This window comes from Hydra vulgaris, chromosome 03 (assembly GCF_038396675.1).
Source record: "Hydra vulgaris chromosome 03, alternate assembly HydraT2T_AEP".
Lineage (NCBI taxonomy): Eukaryota > Metazoa > Cnidaria > Hydrozoa > Anthoathecata > Hydridae > Hydra > Hydra vulgaris.
Window position 1 is genome coordinate 5732711 of NC_088922.1, and position 27938 is coordinate 5760648.

General features: G+C 26.5%; 1 protein-coding gene across 3 annotated transcripts; it reads left to right on the plus strand.

Annotated features, from left to right (window-relative positions):
• The first annotated feature begins 1012 nt into the window (after nucleotides 1-1012).
• On the plus strand, nucleotides 1013-25970 carry LOC100212292 (syntaxin-18). Of its 3 annotated transcripts, none has more exons than XM_065792134.1 (11): nucleotides 1013-1155; nucleotides 1988-2055; nucleotides 5764-5884; nucleotides 5958-6032; nucleotides 6539-6605; nucleotides 6676-6845; nucleotides 10724-10815; nucleotides 10926-10984; nucleotides 15872-15941; nucleotides 16873-16957; nucleotides 25765-25970. In XM_065792134.1, the coding sequence occupies exons 3-11, from the start codon at nucleotides 5842-5844 to the stop codon at nucleotides 25950-25952; spliced, it is 849 nt and encodes a 282-aa protein (XP_065648206.1). In that variant the 5' UTR covers nucleotides 1013-1155; nucleotides 1988-2055; nucleotides 5764-5841; the 3' UTR covers nucleotides 25953-25970. The 3 variants fall into 3 exon arrangements, with proteins under 3 accessions (XP_065648206.1, XP_065648204.1, XP_065648205.1); XM_065792132.1 differs by having other exon boundaries at nucleotides 1018-1155; nucleotides 5769-5884; XM_065792133.1 differs by having other exon boundaries at nucleotides 1018-1155; nucleotides 5769-5884; nucleotides 16873-16953; nucleotides 25765-25910.
• The last annotated feature ends 1968 nt before the right edge of the window (nucleotides 25971-27938 follow it).

Here is a 27938-nt window from a genome sequence, read left to right on the forward strand (position 1 = left end):
CTTTTAATATTCACTTTCATCACCAAATTTCAAAATTGATATTACTTTTTTTTTATCTTTGTGTAAAAGACAAATTATTGTGTGATCAAGAAGAATTGGATGTTTAATTTCAACTTTTTTCTCACTAAATATTATGCAGTCAGTATTGCATTCTTTTCTATATGTTTGCATTTCTGTTTTAATGCTTCTTGTTGATATTTTTTTGTAATTTTATTTTAGAATGTTAATTAAGTATAATAGCTAGATATGTTTCAAGCCGACAACAGTTTTTTAATTTCAAACTGTCGATTATGATTCTTTTTTAACTTTTTTTTGAATAAAATTTTCAGTAATTTTAGTTTGCTGTTTAGAAAATATTAAAAATATATATATATAAATCAGTTTGAAAATGTAATCATAAAGTAAAGTTTTTATTTTTATCAGAATTCCTTAATAACTTTTTAATACTTTTCAAACTTTTCATTTTAAACTAAAGAAAAAGGAAAATTGTATTAAATTATATATATATAATTTTTATATACACACACATATGTATGTGTGTAAGCAAATATAAAAGCACGTTTAGATCTGCAATCTGACATGATACTGATTTAGGTAGCTGAGAGGGCTTTAGTACATACATTAACTGATATTATGTATATTTAGTACATACATTATCTAATGTTTAGTACATACATTAACTGATATATACATACATTAACTGATATAGGGAGTTCCTGCTACATCCACTAAGGGTTTGGATTGGGACAGTGATAAGTTTTTTTTTTATTGTTCTTTTTTTTTTTTTTTTTTTTTTTTGAGAAAAAGCCTTATGGATTTAGGTTGGAAAACAAAGTTAGTAAATGTATATCTATGTATGTGTGTGTATGTGTATATATATATATATACATATATATATATATATGTGTATATATATATATATATATATATATATATATATATATATATATATATATATATATATATATATATATATATATATATATATATATATATATATATATATATATATAGATTTTTATGGAAATTACAAAAGTTTTTGAAGCTTGTGTTAAAGCAGTTCGTGTCAAAAAAAAAGAATTTTCACCCACAACAAACATCTTACCTAAATCGAAGAAAAATCGAGATACATTTAATTCTCATGCTCAAGCTGTTGTAAGTAAATTTAAATTTTATTTAATATAGTTTTATAAATCGGAAATTTCATACTTATAAAGCTTGTAAATTGTCTTCATTATTTTGTGGATGGGTGGTGTTATCTGTGCTTCTTTTTTAAGGTTTTTTTATTTTATTTTCGAATCGATTTAAAAACACACTACTTTAAACCTAATTTTTATTAAGTTAATTTTGTTTTTAATTTTTTTATCAAGAACTTGAAAAATGAACAAAATATTTCAAATAAACATTAAAATGATTAATTTTTTTTTTAAATTCTTTTTAAAACTTTCTAAAGCATTCTACTAAGCAATGGTAAAATGCTTTAGGGTGGTAACAATAAACAGTAGTTGCTTAAAGTGATGATGATTATAAACAGTGGTAAGATGTTTAACTTTTGAGTGATAGTAAGTTTCTTTTTTAAAAAAAAAAATTTTCCTACAAAATTTTGTTTTAATTTATTAAGTTTAACAACACTCAACGCTTGACAGTTATTAAAGCCATTCAGAAAAGGAAAAAAATTTTAATATATAGTTTTGAAATTTGTACTCCAATAATTTTTGTCATGAACAGGTAGCTGAAGCAATTTCAAAATTTTTAAGTGCTTGATTTCACTAAATATTTAATTCAGTAACAAGTTTGTTAGGTTTAAATTAAAAATCCTTAATTATTACACAATTTTGAGAGTTTACTTTAATTTTAAAAGTTATAGAAGTGTCAAATATTTTATGTTGGAATGAATTTCATTAAATAAATCTTATTAGATTTTTTTTTCTTTTTTTTTTTTTGTGCATTTTATACAAGCTAACAAAAGTCATTGTTTTTGGATCAGGTGCAAAGCATCAGTCAGTTGCGAGATTTTTTAATCACATATCAGACAGATTATCTGAGTGAATTTAGGTATGACTTTTTTTTGTTACTATAAACAATTTTTGTACATTAGTATAGTCTTTTATCCTCTTATAATTTTCAATGATTATTTATCACAAAAAATTGTAAGCATTATAAGTTTATATAATTGTTATATTGGTAGTATTTCTAAATTTAAAAGGTCAAAATCTACTATTGAATATTTTTTCTAGTTTATCAAAAACTATACATTGTTTGTGTATGTGTCTATAGGGTGACTAACAGTGTTTGTGTATGTGTCTATAGAGTGACTAACAATGTTTGTGTATGTGTCTATAGGGTGACTAATGGTTTTTGTGTATGTTAAACATCTTAAACGCTTCTTGTCTGTCTATTATTATATATTGTCTATATAATATATTATTATATATTGTCTATATAATATATTATTATATATTGTCTATATAATATATTATTATATATTGTCTATATAATATATTATTATATATTGTCTATATAATATATTGTCTATATAATATATTATTATATATTGTCTATATAATATATTATTATATATTGTCTATATAATATATTATATAGGAGGAGATCTAACAAATGTTAATAACTATCGCCCTATATCTATTCTTCCAGTTTTTTTGAAAATTCTAGAAAGAATTATGTATAACAGAATATACACACATCTTACTGACAATCATTTGTTATTTAACCATCATAGATTTATGAAAAACAACTCTACTGAACACGTGATTCTCCAGTTAATGTGTAGTATCACTGAATCGTTTGAAAAATCTGAGTTTACCTTAGGCATCTTCATTGACTTATCCAAAGCCTTTGATACTATAGACCATGAAAACTCAAACATTACAGAGTAACTGGAAATGTTCTTAAATGGTTAAAAAGTTATTTAAATAATCACAAACAATTTGTATTTGTTGGCGCTCCTTCACTAATGAATTTGCTATAGATTACCTGTGGTGTTTCACAAGGATCAATTCTCAGACCTCTTCTTTTTCTCATATATATTAACGATCTTCATAAAGTATCCAGATTAGAGACAATAATGTTTGCTGATTGTACAAACCTATTTTTATCTCATAATAACATCCCTACACTGTTTCAACTTATGAATCTAGAATTAAACAAGATTTTTTATTGGTTTAAATCAAACAAATTATTGCTTAACATTAAAAAAAATAATTGGATTTTCTTTCATCCACCTTCTAAAAAAAATTAATTCCATACAAAATACCATCCCTTTTCATTGATAATGTCCAAATAAACAGAGTAAATGTTACAAATTTTTTTGGTGTTTATATTGATGATAACCTTACTTGGAAAATTCACATTGAAAGTTTATGCAACAAAACTTCAAAAAGTATTGGAATTTTATGATAAGAAGCTTTTTGAATAAGAAAATTCTAACTCAGTTATATTTCTCTTTTATTCACAGCCATATTAATTATGCAAGTATCGCATGGGCTAGTACCAACAAAAGCAAACTTGAACCTCTTCATCCTCATCAGAAGCATGTAGCATGTTTTTTTTTTTGTTTTTTTTTGTTATTCACCTCCTCAAGGCCAAGAAGGCCACTACAGATGAGGAGGCTACTTAATAGTGGTTATAACCCTCTCTCAACTCTATAACTCCGAAACACAAACCTTGATGAACAAGGCCGCTGCGCGGAGAAACAAGTTAAGCGCGGTACTATCAGGGACATGGTGGGGATCGAACTCGGAACCTCTCGCTTATGAAGCAAGCGCTTTACCACTACACCACTACCGCACTACGTTTAATAAATTTTAGTGAACGTTTTACCCATGCAAAACCTCTATTAAGAAAAATGAATGCACTAAATATATATCAACTTAATGTTTATAATGTACTATGTTTTATGTTTTTATGTAAAGTCAATTCTTCGCGGACCATTTTTATGGAACAAAATAGTTTTAAAAATTTTTTCTAAAGTTCTTATTGAACAATGTAACTACTACTCATTTAAACAGATTTAAATAATTTCAACGGACACTTCTGTAAAGAAAAAAATTGTAATTATCTTGTTTATCTTTTACCAATTTTACGAGAAATTATCTCATTTATGTTAGCAGTTCTTGACAACAAGACCTAACGGTCTTCTACAAGTCCCCGCATTCTTTTATTTTTTATCGATCTAATTTTGTAATCTCGTAAACTTTATATTTTATAACGACATGTTGTTTAAAATGTAATAAAGAGCAAAATATATATATATATATATATATATATATATATATATATATAATATATATATATATATATATATATATATATAGACAATAGTTGTTCCAAAATAAAACATAAGCATTTAATAAGCGTATTTACTATTATTTTAATTTTGATTTAATTTCAATTTAAATATTAGCTGTTCTTTTAAATTTTACTAAAGGTTAATAATTTTCACAGTGCTTCAAGGTGGCTTTTTAATAAAAGGGATAATTACAGTAAACTTGATGATTGTTAAAATATTAAAAAAGTTTGCGTATATTAAATAAATTACATTTATTTAGGATTTTTTTAAAATTAAAGGTAAAACTTAAAATAAAAAAATTTGAAATTATTGTTATTTATTTTTATTTTATAATAAATTATTGTAATTGTTATTTTTATTATTATTAAAGTCAAAAAGAATATGAAGAAACAAAACTTTCTGAAAAAGTTTTTTTTTTTTAAATTTCATAAAGTAAAATAAAATTGCGAGCTAATGATCAAAAGTTCATTCATTCAAAAAATTAAATTTGAGTAAATACTATATTGTTTTTAAGACTGAAAGTTTTACTTTTGTTTATTTATTATTAAAAACAATTAACTCTTAATTGCTAACAGCCTAAAGTTAATTTTACTTTATTTATTTTAAAATTATTATATCTTTCGAAAAAACAAATTTTTCATACATTTAATTGTCATTATTGAGTTTCTTTTTTTTTTTTTTAGTTTTATTTGAAATCTATCATAAAAAAAACAAGTTTTTTATACATTCGATTGACTTTGAGTTAAATACTAAATAAGTTGTGGCATGTAATTTCTTTTTAATTTATTTGTTTATTTTATACATTTATTTCATTGTCCTAAAGAAAAATGAGCTCACTAAAATAGAAAAGTAGTTATTTATTACTGCATTTCAAAGGAAAACTATTTTCCTATTTTTTTTTTTTTTTTTTATTAAAAAAGCAAAAGAAAAATAGCAAAGAAAAAATATTTTTGGGTGCCATTACTGATCTAGTGGTACCAAAATAGGTCTGGGTTCGTCCCTGATTGGGGAGCAGATCTTTCTCAATAAAGTTGTTTTAAAATTTTTTATAAGTTTTACTCAAAACAATAGAAGCCCAGTGGTTAGAGCGCTTGCTTTAGAAGCAAGAGATCTAGGGTTCAATGCAAGATCTGGGAATATTTTGCATCATCAGTAAAGCAGGAGCATTAAAATCCTAAATAAATGCTCTTCCACGAAACTTTACATCCTTCACAAGGCCAAAAATTGTTTTTGATAATATAGTTTTTTTGAATGTTCCAAGATAAAAACTTGTCTTTTTAACAAATGTTTGATTGATATGCAGAACTTTCACATGGTCAACTATTTTTAATATGAATTAATATAATAAAATATTAATAAATAAATAAAGATTAAAATTAGAATAAATGAAAGATTTTGGAACAACTAATAATAGTTATTTTAAAAATAAGTTTTGAATTTTTTCTTACTGTTAGTTTAGTCATTTGCCCTCATTATCTGGTAAATTGACTGATATAGAACGAGACCAAATTGACAATGATTCTCAAAAATTGATGAAATCATGTTCAACAGCAATTGAGTCATTAAAAAATGAAGGTATCTTTTGTTTGCAAATATTTATTGTTGAATCGAACTGTGATATCCTTAATACAATCTTTTTTTAAATTAGTAACATTTGGAAACAATTCTCAAAGTAGATTACATTCAACTGCTGTTGTGGAGCTTGTGCAGACTTTTTTGAAAGGTTTTTTAATTTTTAATTTTTTTAAATATTTTTAAAAAAAAAATTTTCTTTTTTTTTTTTTCAAATTTTTAAAATTAAAAAATTTTAAAGAGCATTTAAAATTTGTTGAAAAAAAAACATTTTGTTCTTCAAAAAATTTTTGTAACGAAAAGTTTCTTGTTCAACAATAGTTTTATAAGTGGCACAGTGGTTAGAGTTCTGGCTCAGAACGAAGAGGTTTGTGGTTCAATGCCAGCTTTAGCCAATAATCAAGATTAATAAGAAAGGAGGCATGAGCTTCTTGATTAAATGCTCTTTGACAGTACTCTGTGATAAGATTGATAGGTCATCTTGGAGTACCTTAGTAACTAAAATAAAAATAATAATCCTATAATACATGTTTACTTAACTTATTTTAAATACATTTATATATATATATATATATATATATATATATATATATTATATATATATATATATATATATATATATAATATATATTCTTATTATTTATGATGTTTTTAAAGATGTTTGCAGACTATACAGTCAACTTAGAGCATATAGAGTCAAGTTAGCTGTTGATAGAAAAAGAATGTAAGCTTTTTTTTTTTTTAACTTCTTTTTAAATGACTTTACTATTTTTTAATAAAGTTCATAATTTTAGGGCGTTGTTAAATCAGTCAAGACAAAATGACAGATTGGATGTTGTTAATAGTAAAACAGAGGTTTTGAAAAAAATATTAAATGAAAAAGAATGTGATCAAAAGATTTTTGACAAAAACAAAGACAAACCACTCCAAGATAAAATGGGGAGAGTTGAACAGAAGGAAAAAGGTTAAAGTTAATTTTACAGCTGCAAAAGTGGTAAAATACAATAAAAGGCTATCTTTTGACTGTTCTCTGTGGCTATTATGTTTTTTTGTAGTTAACATGGAATTTTATTTATACACTTGCCTCCCCAAGAGAACAGTCAAAGATTAATTTTTTGAATTATTTTTTTAAACCTCTTAACCTTCTAACTCCAAAAAAGTCTTAACAAACAAAGTCATCAGGGTTCATTCCTAAATTCCATTCATTCCTAGGGCCTTACAAAGCAAGCCATAAACTATATACATTTTTATTTACTTAACACCTTTACTTCCTTTTTCACCTCCTTAAGGTTGAGGAGGATGCTTCAGTCAAGAAAACTACTCATTTTTAACAGTTTGTTTTTTAAATTATTGTCACCACCCTCTCTCAAACTATTAATAATTAATTAACCATTTTTAATTAACTATTATTAGTGGCCTTGATAATCAAGGTGCAGAGAAACAAGTTAAGCTTGATAATACTGTGGGTGTTAAAGGAATCAAAATTGAAACTTCTCACTGAAATAGAAAGCATTCTGATAATACATAAATATGATGTTGATGGTTCTACTGAAAACTGAACTCGAAATTTGAAATAGAACAGCCTATTTTACAAATTCTTACAAAAGGCAGCACAAAGATTCTACTTTTTTTATGATGGCATAAGTGTTTTCTGTTTAATCTTTTTGTTGCTAAGTAAATATTAAATACAATATTCAGTTTTCTGTTGATATTTTTTTCTTTTTTACATCTTTTTGTTATTTTCTAAATTTTGATCATCTTTTGGTCTTTTAAAAATTAACATCTAAATTGTATGAATATAGTTTGTTTTTATACTTTTTCTTTACAACAACTTGTCCAAAACATGCTGACATCATTTTATCTTTGAATTACAACTAATCAATTTTTGGTAAGAGTATTTCTGTCAAACAAGAACCCATTTTTAAAAATTTTTTTAAAATTAAGTTTCAAAACTAAAATAATAGTTAATAAATATTTTTCAGAAAATTTAATTTGAAAATAATTTTTAGTAAAATTTACAAATAATTAATATGAACTCGAAACTGAATAAATATGAATATGTTTTTAGGATGTGTCATTAACTATGACCGCAGCTTTTTTTTTTATCAAACTTATCAAAATATCTGGTTGGTTACTAGTTAAAATTTATTTTGAACAGAAATTGTAACAAAATGCTGAGAAGATGTCGAAATTTGAATTTCAAATTAAAGTACTTTTTATTAGTTTTCAGTTCTTTTTTTATATATAAATATATTATAACATAAAATTTTAAATCATAAAACAAAAAGTAGGTATGATGATGTCATAGTTCAAAATAAATAGTTTAAGGTTTAAGGCTGAGATTTTCTGAGTTTGCAAAATGCTGAGTCATAAGTGAATGAATGACAAAAATATAAACAAGGTTGTACATTAAACAATAAAAGTTAAAAAGAATAATAAATAAAAGTTATAAAGTTATAATAAAATATAAAAGTAATAAATAGAAAGAAAAATATTTTTGAAAGTATTAAAAAGTTAATTCACATTAATATTCTATAACAACAATAACAACTATGTTATATTTTTAAATGTAAAAATTATAAATATATTTTTTCATAATAATATAACGTAAGATTTATAAATGCATATAAATATAAATTTTAAACTCTCATATAGCAGGGCTAATAAAAAGGACCAATAAAAATGATTGTATTTTATGTGATGAATAATGAAAATATTTATGGCACCCCAAAAACAATGCAGTCAGTTTTATAGTTATAAATATTTAAATCTGTCTAATAGTATATAAGAAAGGTTTTTTGATACATAAATGTTTCGCCAATAATTAAAATATAAGAAAATAAAGATAAAAATAAAGAACAATTTTTTACAAGCATTTTAAATTTAAAAAAATTGTATAAAATTTTTGGAATTTTCAGAAAAATTGAAATAAGAATGTGGTCTTTTAGACTAAGTTTGCAAATCCTATCCAGTTTACTTAGCTTTGATATGTTCTATACATAAATCAAACCATATGCATCTTAAGAAGAAAATTTTTTTACAAGTTTTTAAACTTGTAAAAAAACTTTAAAAATATTCAATATGTGGTTTTTGGGGTGCATTTAAAAAAAATTATCCAGAATCAATCTTTTTTACTAAATTTGCACAAATTTTTCTAAAAATATTTCATTAAAAAAGGTTTTTAGAATATATATATTTTTAATTTTATTTCACCTCCCCAAGTCCGAGAAGGCCACTACAGTCAAGGAGGCCACTGTAATTGTGGCAAACAACGCCGCTGCGCGAAGAACCTTTAAGAAAAGTTGAGAGTAGTACCACCAGGGAGGTGGTGGGGATCAAACTTGAAATTATTCACTTATGAACCACTCTACCACAACACCACTACTGCATTTCCAGTTACTCAGCAAAAATGAAAAAAATGCATAAAAAGCAAATAAATTAATGCAAATAAACTTGGCAAAAATGAAAAAATATATTAAAAAACAATTAGATTAATTACATTTAGTTGAATTTCATTACAAACTTGTTGACCTTTTTAAATCTGTGAAAAAAAAATAAACAAGTTTATGCAACATAATACAAACAAAAATTTATAACTTTTTTTTGTCAAAAGATCCATCCTCTACTTTCACTGCTGCACATACAAGTTTTGGCACTTGTTTGATTAATTTATCTTAATAAATTTTAGAAATACCTTTTCCACACATGTAGTAAAATTGACCAAGTTGTTGATGTAGGGCACTCTTTTTGTACTTCACAATCCAAATGTTCCCATAACAACTCAATTGGCATGAGGTCTGGCAATTGTGGCAGCCATATCATAGTTTTAAGCTTTCCGCAAGCTTCTTTTTTTTACAAATAGTTTATTCAGTATTTGGATAATGTTTTGGGGTTATTATCCAGTTGCATGTTGAACCCATGCCCAATTAGATTTTTCCACAAGATATGGCATTTCAATATAATATCTTAAGATATTATATTGAAAGAATTCCATTTACTTTCACAAGATTATCAACCTGATTAGAACAAACAAGCCCCATACCATCGCTAAACCTCCACTATGTTCAAAAGTAGCCCAACATCATTGCTGAACCTCCACCATGTTTGACAGTAGGCTGTATACGCTGTGGATGGAATTTTGTAGTGTTTGTCTCAGATCTGTCGCTTTGTTCTAAAAACAATGAATTTGGATTCGTTCGTCCATAATACATTTTGCCAGTCTATTTCTGTCCAATTTTTATGAGCGTGAGCTCATTGAAGCCCTTTTTATTATTTGCTTTTAAAAGAGGTATTTAAACAGCTACTCTACCATTCAATCCAACACTTTTCAAGCAACACTGTGCAGTCCTTTTTAAAATAATTTTATTATGAGCGGTATTGAAGTTATATGTTATTTCTTGGGCTGTTAATTATCTATTTTGTTTACATGGAAGTATAATTGACTTGTCTTTGGTCTTTGTTTTGCAGGAGTGTCCACTTTTTTTCTTATCTTTATTTTTACCTGTATATTTAAACCAACAAATAGTATCACTTATTGTTGATTGCAGTTCTTTCAACAATTTTTGAATATGTTTGGTAGAATGACCATTGTTTGCCAAAGTGCAGAATGTGTTTCTAGTGATAATGTAGATTTCTTTGACATTTTACAATATTTTTTAATTTTTTAATATCTAAAAATAATTAAACTGTATATTTATAAACTGGAAATTAGATATAATACTAAATATAATTCATCAATAAAAAAAAATGTATATATATATATATATATATATATATATATATATATATATATATATATATATATATATATAATATATATATGAGTGTATTTATGATCTATAGAAGTTATTAAAGACACAGTTAGCATCGTACATGACTTTGAACAAGAAGAATCTGAAGATATATATAAATTTACCAAAGAAGAAACACAATTGGTAATTAAATACACTTTTTTTTAAGACCTAAAATATTTTTAGCCTAATTTTAGTATATTTTGATGTTTTACTTTTTAATGTTATAAAGTATAATTAAAACTATTTTTTAGTTTAAGGAAGAAAATGAACGGTTGTTTTCAGAAATGAATACAATGATGAAAGAAGTCAGGTTGAACTTTTTCAACTTTTTAATTACAATACTTTTATTGTTTATTTTTTAATTGTTTTTATTTTCAAACAGTACTTGGGTCTGCCAAAGTATATTATTAGGGTCCTATCAGTATCAACCTCCTAGCCCTGAGTTTTTTCTTTATAATAAAGTTCTCAATTTTCCAAAAGGACTCTTTAATAAATTTCTGCCTCTGGTGCCTAGCCATGCTTCTATCTAACAACACAATAAAACATAATAAGTCTAGTTTTTTTTATACTTCAGTTGGGGTTTGAGAACTCCAACTGAAGTACACCTAATATATACAGGGTGTTATCCAGCCGGGTGGCACTGCATATAATGTGGAATTTGCAATTGGTTGAAAATTCCCAAAAGTTCAAAATTTCATATTAAAAGATAAAAAAAACCAATATCAGACTCGATTTTAAGTGTTATGCTAGACGCGTAGAAAGTGTAATTAGTATCTTGGGGAAGAATTAAATTAAGTTGATCAAGAACAATAGGTTTTTTTTATGTGAAAAAAAAGGCATTGTCTTAAACAACCAAGATCATTCAAAAGTTTAAAAAAACTTCATTTTTTAATTGACCTCAGTTATTCTCTAGTTTAGATTTTTCAATATATTATACTTAATAATACATAAATACTTATTGTTTTTTTCATTATTTATGCTTATTATTCAAAAACTCTTACATTTTTACTGTTAATCTTAAATTAATAAAGTTACAAAAATCTTTGCATATAAACAAATAATATACTTCAAAAAAGTTATTAACATTTTTTTATTAAGGGAATTGAAAATACTTTTGTTAAACTAAATTTGCTGGTAAAGTACACTGAAAGTAGATATTTAAATTCACCGCTTAAATTTACTTGCTGCTTTTGTGCAGTGAACAAATCTTACTCTGCTCCTTAAATGCTTTAGCTGCTTATTTAAATTTTAATGGTTGTTTTTTTATTCATTATTTGTAACAATATTTGTTTACTTCCTTTACTTTTTTGAATTTATTTATAACGACAGTTCAAATCTAAGTTCCTAAGAGGTTTATAATTATGGGTTGTTTTTTCTTTTTTTTTATATACATTTATAAGTGCTTATACTTTAAAGCAATGCATTAAACATTTTTTTATTCTTGAGTTTTCGATTTATTTTTTTTAGTTATTAGTTATATGGCGAGGATCTAAAAGTCTATATATTTAGAAGTTTGATATATTTCTTTGATATTTTTTTTGAAATAATTACCAAGCACAACTTTGGCAAGTTAAAAAAAATTAACATTTTTAAGTTTAAATTTAAATATTTAAATTCAGTTAATTTAAATATTTAAATTCAGTTAATTTAAATATTTAATGTTTAAACCAGTCACATGTTTATAAATTTGAGATAATCTAATATAGCCAATGGAGAGTGAGATTAAAAAGTTTATTGAGCATTCAAATTATGGAGATAAAAATTTGGTTTTTCTTTCTCAAAGATAAAAAAGGACATAATGCAAAGTGTAAGAAGTGCGCAATAGGTGGTTTGACAAGCAGCTTTCATACACGTTTAAAAACCAAGTCAATATTACAACCAAGTAATATTACAAAAACGAGATGCTATCAAACTTCTTGGTAAATCTAGTTCAAAATCTGATACGCCAAAAATTACTTAAGATTTTAAAAATACTACGATTCGCTGACAGCAATCTTATCTAGACTTACTGGCAGCAATCTTATCTAGACTTACTGACAGCAATCTTATCTAGACTTACTGACAGCAATCTTATCTAGACTTACTGACAGCAATCTTATCTAGACTTACTGACAGCAATCTTATCTAGAATGACAGCACTTGATGGGCTTTCATTCAGAATTTTCATAACATTTGACGATCTTTGAAAATCGTTAAAAGCATTAAATTTAAGTGATGAGCTTCCAAATCTGCCACGTCTACACAAAAATTTGTCACTAGTTATAGTGTAGTTAAAGAAATATCAGAATATAAGTTAAATGGAAAAGGTTTTAGTATTACTTTTGATGATTGGACTTCCTTAAGGAACCAGTGATACATAAACGTGAATCTTTACTCAGATTAGTACTTCTCCAAATTAATGAAAGTTTACCTGCAGAAAAATATCACAGTTTAAGTGAAAAATTGAATCAGTATGGTTTATTATTAGAAAAGAATATCATTTTAATTTTAACAAATAACAATGCAGCTGTTATGTAGAAAGTAGGCAAATTAGTACTGACTGCTCAGCAGTTGTATTTGACCCATGCAATTTAACTCACAGTTGTAGATGTTCAATATAGAGAAACAACTGAAGTAATATGAATCGGCGTCTATTGATTCATTTGAACTATCAGTTTGAATGAGTCAATAGACATTCCGATACCGAAAGAGCATGAAAACTATAGTGCTTTTGAAAAATACTGTAAATACATATGAGGAAGGATTAGTGATAGATTACAAAATACAAAGACAACATATAGACATCAATTTGGTCTGACGTAGTCAGTCAATTTGGTCTCATTTAAAAAGTAAGAAAAATTGTGCAAATATTTAAATGTTTTATCGTTAAAATATAAGGTACTACAGAATTATGTAAATCTCGAATTTAATAAAGAATACTCCTTAATCGCAGATTCTAAAACTAGATGGAATATTCTAGATGGAGTTTCAAAGGCTCTCTCTAAAGTTTTTGAAATTATTTTATATGAACAAGTATTGATATTTAGAATTTATTGATAATTAGAAGGTTTTACTAAAGAAAATCTCAATCTCTTTAACAAGTTGGGGTGCAGAATGGACAACAAAACTCTGGATGCTCTTTGTTTTTTAAGAGGATACTTACATGGAATAAGAGTTTTACCGAATAAATTTGCATGCTTTTCTAGTTATTTGTGTAAATTTTTTCACTTTGCTTTAAAGAAAATAAATTTTTTTTACACCAGTATTCCGATATTATATTTTTATAATACCAAATTACCGGTATTGATTTTTTGACACGTATTGGATACTCTAATATACTAAAGTACTAAAGGTGCTTTAGTATATTAAGAGGTTGCTAAAGTGATTTTATAAAAAATCTAATACGGGGGTGCTAAAGTGATTTTATAAAAAGTTGAATTAAAATGCATGAATAATAGCAAATCTAATTTATTTCCTACTCTAAAACATCTTTTTACTATCACGCAACCTTAAAAACCTAATTTGAACTAAATTAAACAAGAAAAATAAACATTAAGAATTTTCTATTGCTTTTTACAACATCAAAGTATAGCCGCATGAACATATTTGTTCCAGTAGATTGTATTTCCATTGATTGTAGTTCCATTGATTTATGACCCTCTTGGGTCATAAATCAATGAATATTTGGACAAAAGTAATGAAAAACACATTAGCCCAATTTTCTTTTCAAAAAAGGTCACCCACAAAGCAAAAACTTTAATCTACCAAATATTGATATGGATAAAGTTTCAAATAATTTTGCGATCATTATTTTTTAATTCTAGTTTTTTTAATTAGAGAGCTATTATGTAGTTTTTAATCATTTAAGAATTTATTGTTACATCATAACAAATAAATATTAAATTACAAACTAAAATAACAATTCTACAACTATGAAAAGCTACTGTATATATCAAAAAAAAGTTATTTAGTATTCAGCTTAATTTAAGCGTAATGTACAATACTTATACTTTGATAACAAAATAAATTTAAGCTGGAGATTCTCTTTCTTTTCACAGATCTTAAATAGATCTTGAAGACACTTGATTGCTTGTTCTGCACACTGATTTGTTCTGAGAATTTCCAGTCTCAATGGTTTCTGATTCCAAAACTGAGTTTAAAACTTTTTTGTGACTGTGCAAGCTGCTAAATAGCTTCCAATAATCATCTACATTGTACATTTAGTTAGTTAAACAATAGCCTGCGCATCTTAAGGAGATGAATCAACAAATGTCAAGTAGTGAATCTCTTCTCTCTGGTAGAAGAATTAATGCCAAATGCGATAGTATATAATTTAGGTACTATCTGAAACTTCACTTTAGGAAATACTCTAGATTATATGAAAAACAAAATACTTGAGTAAAATGAATTTTTGATATTGGATATTTGATATTGTGTGAAATGTTTAACAAAAATCAAGGAGTGAAGTTTATTATTTATTAGAGTTGTCTGTATAATGAGCCTAATCCAGCCTAACAGATGAATAAGGAGTGCATGGCTTGACAACAGAACTTTTCTGTTTACCCCTTAAGTCTTTGCCTAGAAGGCCTTTTTACAAAACAGTAGCTAAATGCAGTTAACATGTGCCAAAGTTAAGTTTTTTTTAATCTAGACACCATCTCTACCATTTACTCAACCAAATACTTTTCAAATTGTTGAAGCTTGAAATCTACCAATGAACAGTAATTAGTTTTTACATTTATACAAAAAAAATTCTCTGCCATGTTTTGAAAATTTTCACTATTTTGTTGTTTTGAAACAACAATGTGTGCAGCCAAGAAAAAGAAAACAAAGATGTGTGAAACAAGCTTAATTATCAGAAACATCTTTTCATTCAGAAAATGACAAGTACAAATGACACATATATATTTATAATATAATTTCCTAAATGGAATTAAATTATATTATAGTTTTTATTATAAATTTTAAATTATATTATAAATTTCTTATTTATATGCACATTAATGTGTAAAAAAGCTAAACAATAGAGTGCGATCTGCAAATATAATAAGGTGTAACATGTGATCGAATATTTTTATTATTTCATATGCATATTTAAGTTATACTTATTTCTCTTGATATTTGTTGTTGAGATTTTTTTAACTTTAATAGTATAAAAAATAATTTTTTTTTGTTATGTTTAACAATTTTTTTTTGATTTTGTTAACATTTTTTAAAGGAATATTGAAGGTAAAGTTATCGAAATTTCTCAACTTCAAGAAATTTTCCAAGAAAAAGTGTTAGCACAGGTATTAGTTTCTCTTTTTAAATAAATAATAAAATAGTATTTTACATGTATTATAATTAATAATGTCAATAGTATAATTATTGTGAATTTTAGTTAATAAATTTCATTTAATAAATTTACATTTTTGATTAACTTTATTAACGTAATTGTTTGATAATCTGGTAATCTTGTTTGACAATCTTGTAATTGTTTGATAATCTGGTAATCTTGTTTGACAATCTTGTAATTGTTTGATAACACTGATAAACAAATAAAATTTTATTGTGCATATCTTGTTAACTAGGTGGTTTTTTAAAACAAATTAAATATGCTGATTTCAAATATGCAAACCATTTTTCACCATCACGTCAAGTTGTAAAGATATTTGGGTTCAAATCTTTAGTATTTAAGGTAAAGTTCCTAATATTGTCGAAAAAAAAGTTATTCAAAAGTATGTCAACCTGGGTCTCAAAAGAAGCGTATTTTCATAGAGATTTTAAAAATGTTATTCATTTGTAATAAAAATAAGTATTTTTTGTATTATTGCTGAATATCATTCTGTTGAAATTTTTTTAATAGTCTTTATCATTTTTTCACATATTTTTTTTGTCAATAAGTTTTAAGTAAAAATATTTATCTTTTCTAAAATCTCTATGAAAATACGCTTCTTTTGAGACCCAGGTTGACATACTTTTGAATAACTTTTTTTTCGACAATATTAGGAACTTTACCTTAAATACTAAAGATTTGAACCCAAATATTTTTACAACTTGACGTGATGGTGAAAAATGGTTTGCATATTTGAAATCAGCATATTTAATTTGTTTTAAAAAACCACCTAGTTAACAAGATATGCACAATAAAATTTTATTTGTTTATCAGTGTAATCTGGTAATCTTGTTTGACAATCTTGTAATTGTTTGATAGTCTTGTAATTGTTTTATTTTTTCTAGTCTTCGCAAATCCAGAACATTCATAATAGCGCAGTTGCTACCACCGAGAATGTGAAAGATGGGAATGAACAGATACGAGATGTTGGTGATTAAAAATTTTTTATCTAGTTAATTTAAAAACAAGCCCCTTAATTATTTCAAAACAGAGGCTAGCTTATTCAAAATGGTTTTAATGTTTTACAGTGATTTAGAGAGGAAAAGAGACTGAATTAGACTAGCTAAAGTGGGGGAAATAAACAAAAGGAAAGTATAAAATCCAAGACTAGTTATAGAAGGTAAAAGAAATAAAGGCAAAATGTGTAAGTCAAGAAAGTGAAAGAAAAAAAAATTAGTTTAATCCATTGTTTTAAGCAATAAAATGTTAATTTTTTTAATGATTAACTAATTTAAACTATTTTTTGACCGCAATGAAAAAAATCTATTTTTAGCCTTTATATATTCTATTTACTTCTAATCTTATATTCTGAAGAAAAAATTATTTATTTTGCAATCTGGCTACTTATTTTTGACAAAAAATTAAAATTTTATATAAATAATTGTATTGTATGCATGATCTCAAAATTTTATCGTTTCAAAACTGAAATTCACATTTGGACAAACAAATCATTCATATAATCATCATCATAAGAAGTAATATGTATTTTTTAATATAAGACTTATAACTTTGGTAAAGGTTTGTATTGAATGAAAATTTGAATGAGGTTGTTCTGTTAGCAAAAGATATTCTCGGAGCAAAAAAAAAAATCAGTCAGAAACATTTTTTTCCAATAGAAAAGATGTTTCTGGTTGTCAATTAATTGAACACGGATAATTAAAAAAAAAAAGGAAATAGGTCTGAATTGATCGAAAGGACTAAAGTCCATGTTCTCCCTAAATCATTTGATGTATGTACTGAAGCCCCCAAGCCCCTAACCCTATCTAGTTTTAAACTTTAGATTGCAAGGCTCTCATACTTTCGTATAAGAGTTTGAGATTGCAAGGTTACAATCAAAGGTAGAAAATAGGATATAAAAGGACTTTCTTTGCAACAATGCTATAATTATTTAAAAAATAATTTTGCCTTTGTTTATTCTAGACCCCAAAAGTAACTTAATTTAGGCTCACATTTCTATGTGCGCTGAGTGGTATAAAAACAATTGGTTTAAAACCGTTTTTTTCAACTTTATTCAACTATATTTTCTATTTTATTCAAGTTCTAGTTATATAATTATAATATATATGCCATTATTTAAATTCTGTTCAAGAACTTGCAGTAAGACTAAAAACTGTTCCAATGAGATTAGATTCAAAATAAAACATATTATCAGATTAATATGTGATTAATAAACTTGTTTATTAATCACATATTAATCTAATTATAGTTATTAATCACATTTTAATCTAATTTTAATCTAAGATTAAAATAGTTATAAAGAAGCAACAACATAATAGTTAATAGAAGCCAATAACGTAATAGTTAAAAATTAAGATAATTATCAAGATATGTAACTATGAAAATAGCTGTTAGATTTATTATTTTATTTTTTATAATTCACCTCCCCAAGGCCGAGAAGGCCACTACAGATGAGGAGGCTACTTGTGATTATAACCCTCTCTCAACTCTATAACTCCGAAACGCGAACAAGGCCGCTGCACGGAGAAACAAGTTGAGCACGGTACTACCAGGGATGTGGTGGGAATCAGACTCAGAACCTCTCGCTTATGAAGCGAGCGCTCTACCACTACACCATTACCGCATTATATTCACTGCAGATTATATTTACTGAGACTTTAGCAAAATTTACTAGTTAATAGTTAAAGTTAATAAGGTAAGTTAATAAGCTGCAACATAAACTAGCTGTGAAGAAATAGGATATCCATTAATAAACTGTTATCATGATTAGTAAAAGGCAAACTACCGCACTGTTGAAGGATTGTGACAATACTTTTTTCATAAAGCTCTGAAATAAAAAATGCAGCTTTTTTAGGATTTAAACCAATTAGGTATTTCATGGTACAATGGTGCTTATATGAAGAATAGCTATTGCCTGTTTATCATAATCATGTGGCATTTCATTAAAAAAAAAATTTTAATTTTAATAATGAAATGAAATAAAAAATTTTTTTAAAAGCCTCTGTTAAACATTTAATACAGATCTCTTTTAAATTACTAAAAATTATGTTTAAACCCTGAAAGACTTAAAACCTGAAAGACTTAAAAAGACAAACAAATTTATATTTCAAGTGATGTAGCTACATTACTAATTAACTAAAACTTTAAGCTATAAGTTGCAGTAACAATAACAAGTAAAACAGTTTATTATCTTTTTTGCAACTGATTAAGATAGTTGTCTTGTTCAGAGGTTGCACAGAATTTACAAGACATTCTTTAGACCATTTTTTTCCAAGCAAAACCACAAATCTACATTTTACGACAAAATCTTCATTTTAAAAATAGATAAAAATAATAATAAAGGATTAAATATAATAATGGCATAATGGAGGTGATTAAGATGTATCAGGTTTTTTTTAAATCAGATAAACTTGTTGAGAGTTGTATATATTAATAAGTTGTGTTGCTAGCTTTAAATTTGTTTATTTAGAAGAGCAAAGCTATTAGCATTTACTTTACAGCTGTTCTACTTGACTTTTTCAATCATGAGCATATTGAAGGTTTCATGAACTAAAACATAAACTAATGTATATATAGTATGGCATCATTGACTATCGACTGTTACAGTTCTACCAATTCAAATCATCTAAACAATGTGTTTAAAGTTTGTAAAAAAAGCTAGAAGAATTTTGATATGGCTTTGTTTAAATATCATCAGCATAACATTAACGGCGCTGCTGTTAATATGAAAATGGTAAAATTACTTAATACAAATCATTAGTTATGTTTCATATATGATCTACCACTGGAAATCATAAATATTCCTAATATTAACACAATATATAGATGATAGTAAATGTGATTCTAGTGTATTACAAAATCAAGCATGAAAATTTTGAAGTACACCACAAAGCTACTGACACTACTGCACAGAACTAAATTACAAAAATATGGAATGGATTTCAGAAAATCATCAATCTAAAATAACAAATCACTATAAATACATTCAAAAAATTTTTTCTAATTATTGATAGTAAAGATGGAGTAGTTAATTAAGTATGTAGTCTCTCTTATCAAACTCCTATTCCAATAGTGTCTTTCAGGTATGCAAACATGAAAAAATTATGCTTTTATTTGCAAGACTAGTTGCCCAAGACCAAATCCATACCTTGTCTCATCAACAAGGGTTTGGGTTTGGTCCTTGATCAATTGAAGTTTAACAAGATCCTACCAATTAAGTATGCTGGAAAGATTTTTAAAGTCTAAAGATGCCATTCGAAAAGGTTTGATAGATTTAAAAATGGAAATAAGTTTTAATGAAAGTAAAATAAAATTGCTGTCAAATATAATACCAAGTTTGCAACCTTTTAATTTGGTTGTTGAAAATCTGCACTGAAAAAGTTAATTTATATGTAGGGGAGAATGGGTAGGAGTGACTCACTTTTTTTTAAAACGGTTATAACAAAGAAACCAAAAGTGAAAAAATAAAAAGATGAGGAGCCTAACGTAGCAGTTAAAGTACTAAATTAGCTTGGTGTATTGAGTTTTTTAATAAAAATAAAAAAAAGTCAAAATATCTTCAGGTTTTTATAGACCTAAAAAATAATGCAGGTGTTTCTGCTGATTCACCCCTACCCATATCTAGGTAAGAGTGAACCAAGGAACAGGTAGGTGTGAGTATTTATCCAGTTGATAAATTAGTATTGACTGGTTTATTTGAATCAAAAAGAAGTGGAGTTTGCTGTATGTTCAAATCTTTAGTATTAGAAGCAGTGGGTTTTCATTTGTTGAAAGATATGGATAAGGTAAATTCTCAGATGTAATGTTTACATTATTTTTTATACAACTATTTTTAATATCAAAAGGTCTGTTTGTCACAGAACTGCATATAAAATCAATATCTGCACATAAAAATAATATCAAGCAGCTACTTGGTAATTTGTAAATGTTTTTCCAGGATTGTGGAGCATCCATAAATCAATTGCTGCATTATATGCATTTTTGAATGATCTTATAACACCCACATCAAGAGGCTGTAACTTGTGTGTGGAATGAGAAGGTAATTTCAAAATGGTCACTCCATGCCTCTTCGCTTTATTTAATACTGCTTTGGATAAGTGAGCTTCTCAGTTGTCGTATATTTGTAACAATAGATTTTCTTTAGTGCTCAATGAAAATATTATAAAGTGATTCATAACATCCAAAAAGTTTTCACTGTTCATCCAGCCTGTTTTACATGCGAGTCCGAGAGATCCAGAAGAGGCTCCTGACGACATATGCTCCTCGAAATGTACTCGTGGAAAAATAAGTACTGGTGGGAGACATTGTCCAGAAGCGCAGATTATTAAACAAGTTGTGACAAGGGTTTCTTTTTCAGCACTTGTAACTTTGCAGACACTTTTAACTACTTTCTTTGCAAGAACCTTAAAATCAAGTAGTTTTATAAAAAATAAAAAAAAACCAAACTAATAAAAATACACAATTTATTGAAAATTACCATACTTTTTGTGGGTTCTGCACAGTAACAGTTCCAGTTTCAAGGTTAAAAATCCGTGTTCCATTTGTAAATGTTAGTGATCTTGCAAGAACTTCTTTTAAATAATCAAAAAATATTGCTACAATATGGGCATTAAATGATGTTGCCCTAAAGAGAAAACATCCTTCGTGTGTTCTCTTTTTAGGGCAACATTTAATCCCTATCATTTAATGTCCTTTCAAGGGACATATCTGGATGCCTGCGATTGAGTCCTTGTACCACTTTTGTGGAAAATGATTTTATGAATAGTTGCTATCTCAAAAGCTATATGTCGACATTCTTTTATTGAAAGGCCATAGAACATTCTTGAGAAGTTAGAATATATTCCTTCAGTTCTAACTCTTGCTCTTCTGTGAATACTCCATTAATATAGTAGTTCAGAGTCAATCTAATATTTTCATCAACCTGCATTTTTTTTTTCCAATAACGATGAAGCGCTGCATATGGGATGTTGGAGGTTTTTGCTGTATTTTTAATGTTTGTTTTTTTTTGGATTAAAATTAATGCTTCTTTCACATCTCTACTGGAAGTTTTTGTTTTTAAAATAGCTCCTCCATGCACTTGAGGCATTGTAATACTTGAAATACTTTAAGTCAAGTTTGATAATGTTTTTACGCAAAAACAACCCTTTTTTAACGTAAAACTTACACTAAGCACAAGTAAGCCGCTGTTCACTCCTACCCATGAAGGAATGGCTCGTTCCTTCCCAAGCTGTACAACTGGATTAAAGTGTACAAGAATGTACAAAAAGTATGTAGTTAATGAATAAAAAATAATATATTATAGATTCTAAATTGTTCATTAGTTATTTTTCCATAACTATCTGATGTCAGCAAATGTGTATTAAAGAACTTTTAAAAACCAAAAATTTTACCTTGCACCGAAAAAAGTGGAATACAATATGCCAACGCAAACACCCACACTAAAAGTTGGTAAGAAAATTGGATTGAACAACAATTTCCCTATGATTACTTGGAAAAAGTTTGGAGCCATTTTCTTGGCCCATGTTAGCTATGGGAACAATGATTCACTCCTGCCCGTGGCTCACTTCTACCATCCTCCCCAAGCCGATATCACATAATTTATGCTAGATGAATTAAGTAACCAAACACGTTTTTAAATAATGCATTAAAAAAAGAATTAATCTGACGACAATCTTTAAGAAAAACTTTGACGTGTTGCATTATTTGACAGATCCGAATTTGTTTTTTTCTGTTAATGAAAATTTTGGTATTATTATTATATGCAATAAAGTCGCAATTATTAGAAGTATTGTTGACATTGTAAAAAATGTGTACGTGTATATGTATGTAAATGTGTTTTTGTGTACATGTACATAAAAGTTTATTTGTATCTTTGTATTTATGTATGTGTAGATATGTATATGTGTGTATGTATATAAATATTTAACTAACCCGTTTTGCCTGCCTTTATAACGAACCTATTTGTACATTTTACAAAGTCGAAAAACGAAGGACAGACAAAAAGAACCTTTATGATACATGAATAGGTATATATTAATTGATGAATTAAAATCTAAAATTACAATCATGAATTAAAATTGGCTGAAAGAAATATGGCGTAGACTTTGAACTGAACATTTAATTCAGTTGTGATAGACACCTAAAATACTGAAAAAAAGAAAATTAAAAACGGCAAAAACTACAATAGCGATATTCAAGGAGCCTATTTATTTACACGAGAATTTAATTTCAAAAATGTTTAACAACTGAATACCAAGTTTACCAACTGTAATAAACGATGGAATTTATATTCAAAAAATATGACGAAGATTCCATAACTATTAATTAAAAAGTATAAAAGAAAAAAGAAAAAGAAAAAAAAAAATTTACTTAAAAACTATGGACATGAACATATATTCACTGGAATCAACTTCTTATAACATATTAAGAAAAACTCAATCAGATTATTATAAGCACTCCAAACACCATAAACACCCAAAATAAGCTTATTATAAAAAAGTTTAGTTTTAAATCTTAGCTGTTCTCTGCGACAAAACCTAATGGTCTTCTTTGAGTTTCCGTATTCCTTAGTTTTTTGTTTTTTTGTTGTTGATATATTCATTTGTATTTTCTTCTTTTTTTATGTATTGTATGAAAATAAACGAATCTAAAATAAAAAACAAAAATATATTAAAAAAAAAAGGCTTAATAAATGACGTCGCTACTGTTTAACCAATCGCTAATTTTTCTATTGCAGAAAAACTAAAAAATATTCGTATTTAAAAAAAAAGCAGACATGACTCAGGGAATGTCAGTTTTAGAAAAAAACTCTAATGATCTAAACGTAGTAACAAAAAAAAGTAAAACTATTTTTAATAAGTATATATGTGATGGAAGTACAGTAAATTCCTGTTAACTCGAACCTCTAAGGGACCAAGGAAAACGGTTCGACTAAACGAATGTTCAACTTAAGCAAAGTAAAACAATTGTTATTGCTTTCAAGGAACTATAGAAAATAGTTCGAGATAACAAAAGTTTGAGTTAACCACTGTTCGAGTTACCGGGAATTAACTGTACATTCAAATAGTTTTTGATTATTTGATGAACATTTGTCCAAAATCATTCGTCTAACAAGTATTGAACCGGAAAGAGTTCTTTTTATAGGAGCAACAACTATTGTTTTTATGACAACACACAGTCGGCCAGAGTTTAGCAAAAAGGTCAAAATAAAAGGCATGGCGCAGTGGTTAAAGTTCTTGCATTAGAAACAAGAAATCCAGGGTTCGAAACGAGCTCTGGGCATTTTTTGCGTCATCTTCCGTGTTGCTCTGTGACAAGACCGTTAGGTCTTCTTGTGGCACCTAAAAAAAAAAATAAAAAAAGGTCGTATTATACGATTCGTATATTAGCTATTTCAGTCATTTGTAATCAACATGATTGAACATGTTGATTGTAATCAACATGAATGAATATGTATGCATACATAAAGAATTTTTGTTTTACAATTCATCAACTTTTAATGCGCTTCAAAGTCAAAAAGTTGTTAAACAATATTTGAAAATCGTGAAATATCTGGAAATATTGAGAATACAGCTGTGATTTTCTCAAATAATCTATTTTTGTGGAATTTAAAAATATTTCTTCATAGTTATGTAAAATTTTATGATTATTTTAAAGAGCAAGAGTTTTGAACTTTTTAGTAAGTTTTTTTTATATTTTTAAAACATGTTTCACAAAGGCCGACTATAAATACCAAATTTTACAATAATATAAATATATATATATATATGTATAAATGTATATATAAATATATATATATATATATATATATATATATATATATATATATATATGTATAAATGTATATATAAATATATATATATATATATATATATATATATATATATATATAGATATATAGATACACAGATAGATATTTCACAAATCAGAAGTTTTGTGCTAAAAAATATTTCAATAATTTGTAAAGAATTCAAACCATTGCAATGATGATGTTTTGCAAAAAAACTGCAGTAATTAGAGCTTGGGAACAAACCTCGAATGTGAGGACAATAAGTTAATGAAATAAATTATTTTAAAATCATGGAGAGATTTTAAACTTCATCGAATAATTTTTATGGTTTGAAAAGTTATGACCATTTGACCATGTTCTTAAATTTTGAATGGTCATAAATCTTTAATTCTCAAAGATTATGGCATAAAATTTAAAACCTGCGCATAAAGTTAAATTTAGTATAAAATAGTATAATAAATAAATTCATTAACTTGTTGCCCTCGCATTCAGGGTAAAGTAGGCCAACTTTTTGGTGTTTTTTTTTTTGTTTTGTTTACAGGATCTAATCATCGCAATTTTTTGCAAAACATCATTTGACACAATCATTAAAATACTTAGGTTTGGAGTTTGCACAACGTCCGAAAGTGCCAAGTCTATAACATCAAAAAATCCAAATTGCGTCACGGTATAGCGCGCCGATCAGAGTGGTCAAGACTCAAAAGTCTTGACACAGTGGTCAAAACCCAAAACTCCAAAGACACTAGTAAAATAGATTTATATATATGTAGATGCTTCCTATTTTTGCAAACTTTTAGTTTCTGGCCCACTGTGCAGCAATAAAAAACGAGCTTAAATGAAGACATTTTTTGTTCTTTAAACAAAAATTAACAGTTTTTATATATATATTTTTTTAAATAAATTATTTATTTAAATTATAATTTATTGGAAAAATTTTTGTGGATAATTTTTTTTTTTTTTTTAAAGTGTAATTTTTTATTTTTTATTTTAGGCAATCAAAAACAGTGCTACATTCCGCGTTTGGATTTTATTCTTTCTAGTTATGTGTACTTTTTCTTTACTGTTTCTCGACTGGTACAATTATTAAGTTTCATATCGAGCATAATTTATTCAACTAAATTGATTATTCTATTACAATTTTGTTTTATGTATATACATACAGTCATAAGAAGGAAATAAACAAAAAGTAACATCAAAGTAATGTTGGTATTTTTTTGTTTGTTTGTTTGTTTCCTCCTTATGATTCTTTTGTTAGTTTGTTTGTTTCCTCCTTATGATTCTTTTGTTAGTTTGTAAACAAACCTTGAAAAATTATTATAAAACATGGTATTTTGTTTATTACAAGCATGAACGGATTAAAGTACTGTCTGTCCTAAGCATATACGCTAATAAAAATTTCATGCGATGGGGGTGCTTTTAACGATAAGACATGAGTTTCAAAGCTGGATTTTTTAGGTACTAGTGGTATAAACCATTTTCATAAACGTAAAGCATTGCTGTGACGGGAGTGGTTACATAAAACCTGAAATTGTTAATTGATTGTAGCTTTCTTTTGGCTTTTTTCGTTGCAAAGTCCTTACGTAAATCTTTAAGTTTAATACATGATATATGATTCTAAGCCAAAAAGACCTAGAGCCCAAGCCTCTTTTGATCTATTAAAGCTCAGTTGGGACTTTAGCCTTAAAAATGATCGTTGAACACTGCAATTAGTGACCATTAAAGTCAAAAATACTCCTAATTCTGTGTCAACGTTTGGGAAAACATTTTTAATTATGTCAGTTTTGATAATGCTGTAAAAAGCAGCGACATTGAGCTAGAGCATGGTTTACTATATAACAGGCCTTGCCAACGCGCGGCTTGCGTAAAAAACTGGATGCAAGATAGTTTTATATTTGAAAAACTAACAAGCAGTTTTACAAAATAAATACGGGGGTGATTTTTTTGTAACAATAATAATTATAAAACATTAATAAATAATTATTTTAAAATTAACAACATAATTTTCATTTAAATTTTTGTTTAATAAAATTAATTTAAGTTGAATATATATATATATATATATATATATATATATATATATATATATATATATATATATATATATGCATAAATGCATAAATTTAATATTTCCATAAAATTTACAATAACCAAACACCCGTAATTATTTTAACTAACTTCCAAATTAAAAAAAAAAGTTTGTTGAATAGGTGAAGAATTAAGCAAAGGATTTAATTTAGTATTTAAAAAATGGTTCGTCGATATTGTGTAATAAATTGCAATGGCAATTATAATCCTCAGAATAGAGTCAAAACATTTAGACTTCCAAGAAGCATTGAAGAACGAAAACGTTGGATTGTTATAATACCAAGAGATAATGTCCCTGATACTAATAACACCGTAGTATGTGAAAGACATCGGCCAAAAAATTATTCAACTGTTACTGATTATGGAAAGCTGAGACCTCGTGATGCTCCGTCAGTATTTGATTGTATAAAACCAAGCTTAGTTCCTACTGTACCCATGCCACTTAGAAAAACATCAAAAAGTCTTAATAGTGTTCGCTGGCAAGAAGAGGACGAGTTAGCAATATTCAAATTCACAAGAAAAAATAGAAAGTATTAATGTTTTATATGAAAAGTTAAAAACTAATGAATTTAATTTTGCTATTATTAATTATTTATGCAATGATGTATTATATATTCAGTCTTCAGACTTCTTAAAGGAAAGTGCTATTGCTAGATTTCTTTGCATAAATAAGATCTCACTTTTAAAGCATTTCGTTGTGGAGTTAAAATTAGTGTTATGACTTTATCATCTAACCGAGTTTATTTATGAACAAATTTTCTCATATCCAAGAAGCATTAAGATTTTTAAATTGTTGTGAAATAACACCCAAAAAATAAGTTGTATATCAACAAATTTTGTCAATGAATAAAACATGTATTGGGGAAAAAAAATTGAAACTAATTGAAACAATTGTGCGAGCATTTGAGTATTTTTCTCTTTCACGATCAGCCTACAATCGCATCAGAGAAGATTTTGAACTTCCAAGTTTAAGTACTTTAGGAAAAATTACATCTAAATGTAAATCTTTAGATGATACCACCTATATTAGACATATTTTCTCTAATCTTAGAGATGATAGACAAAAAACATGCATTTTAC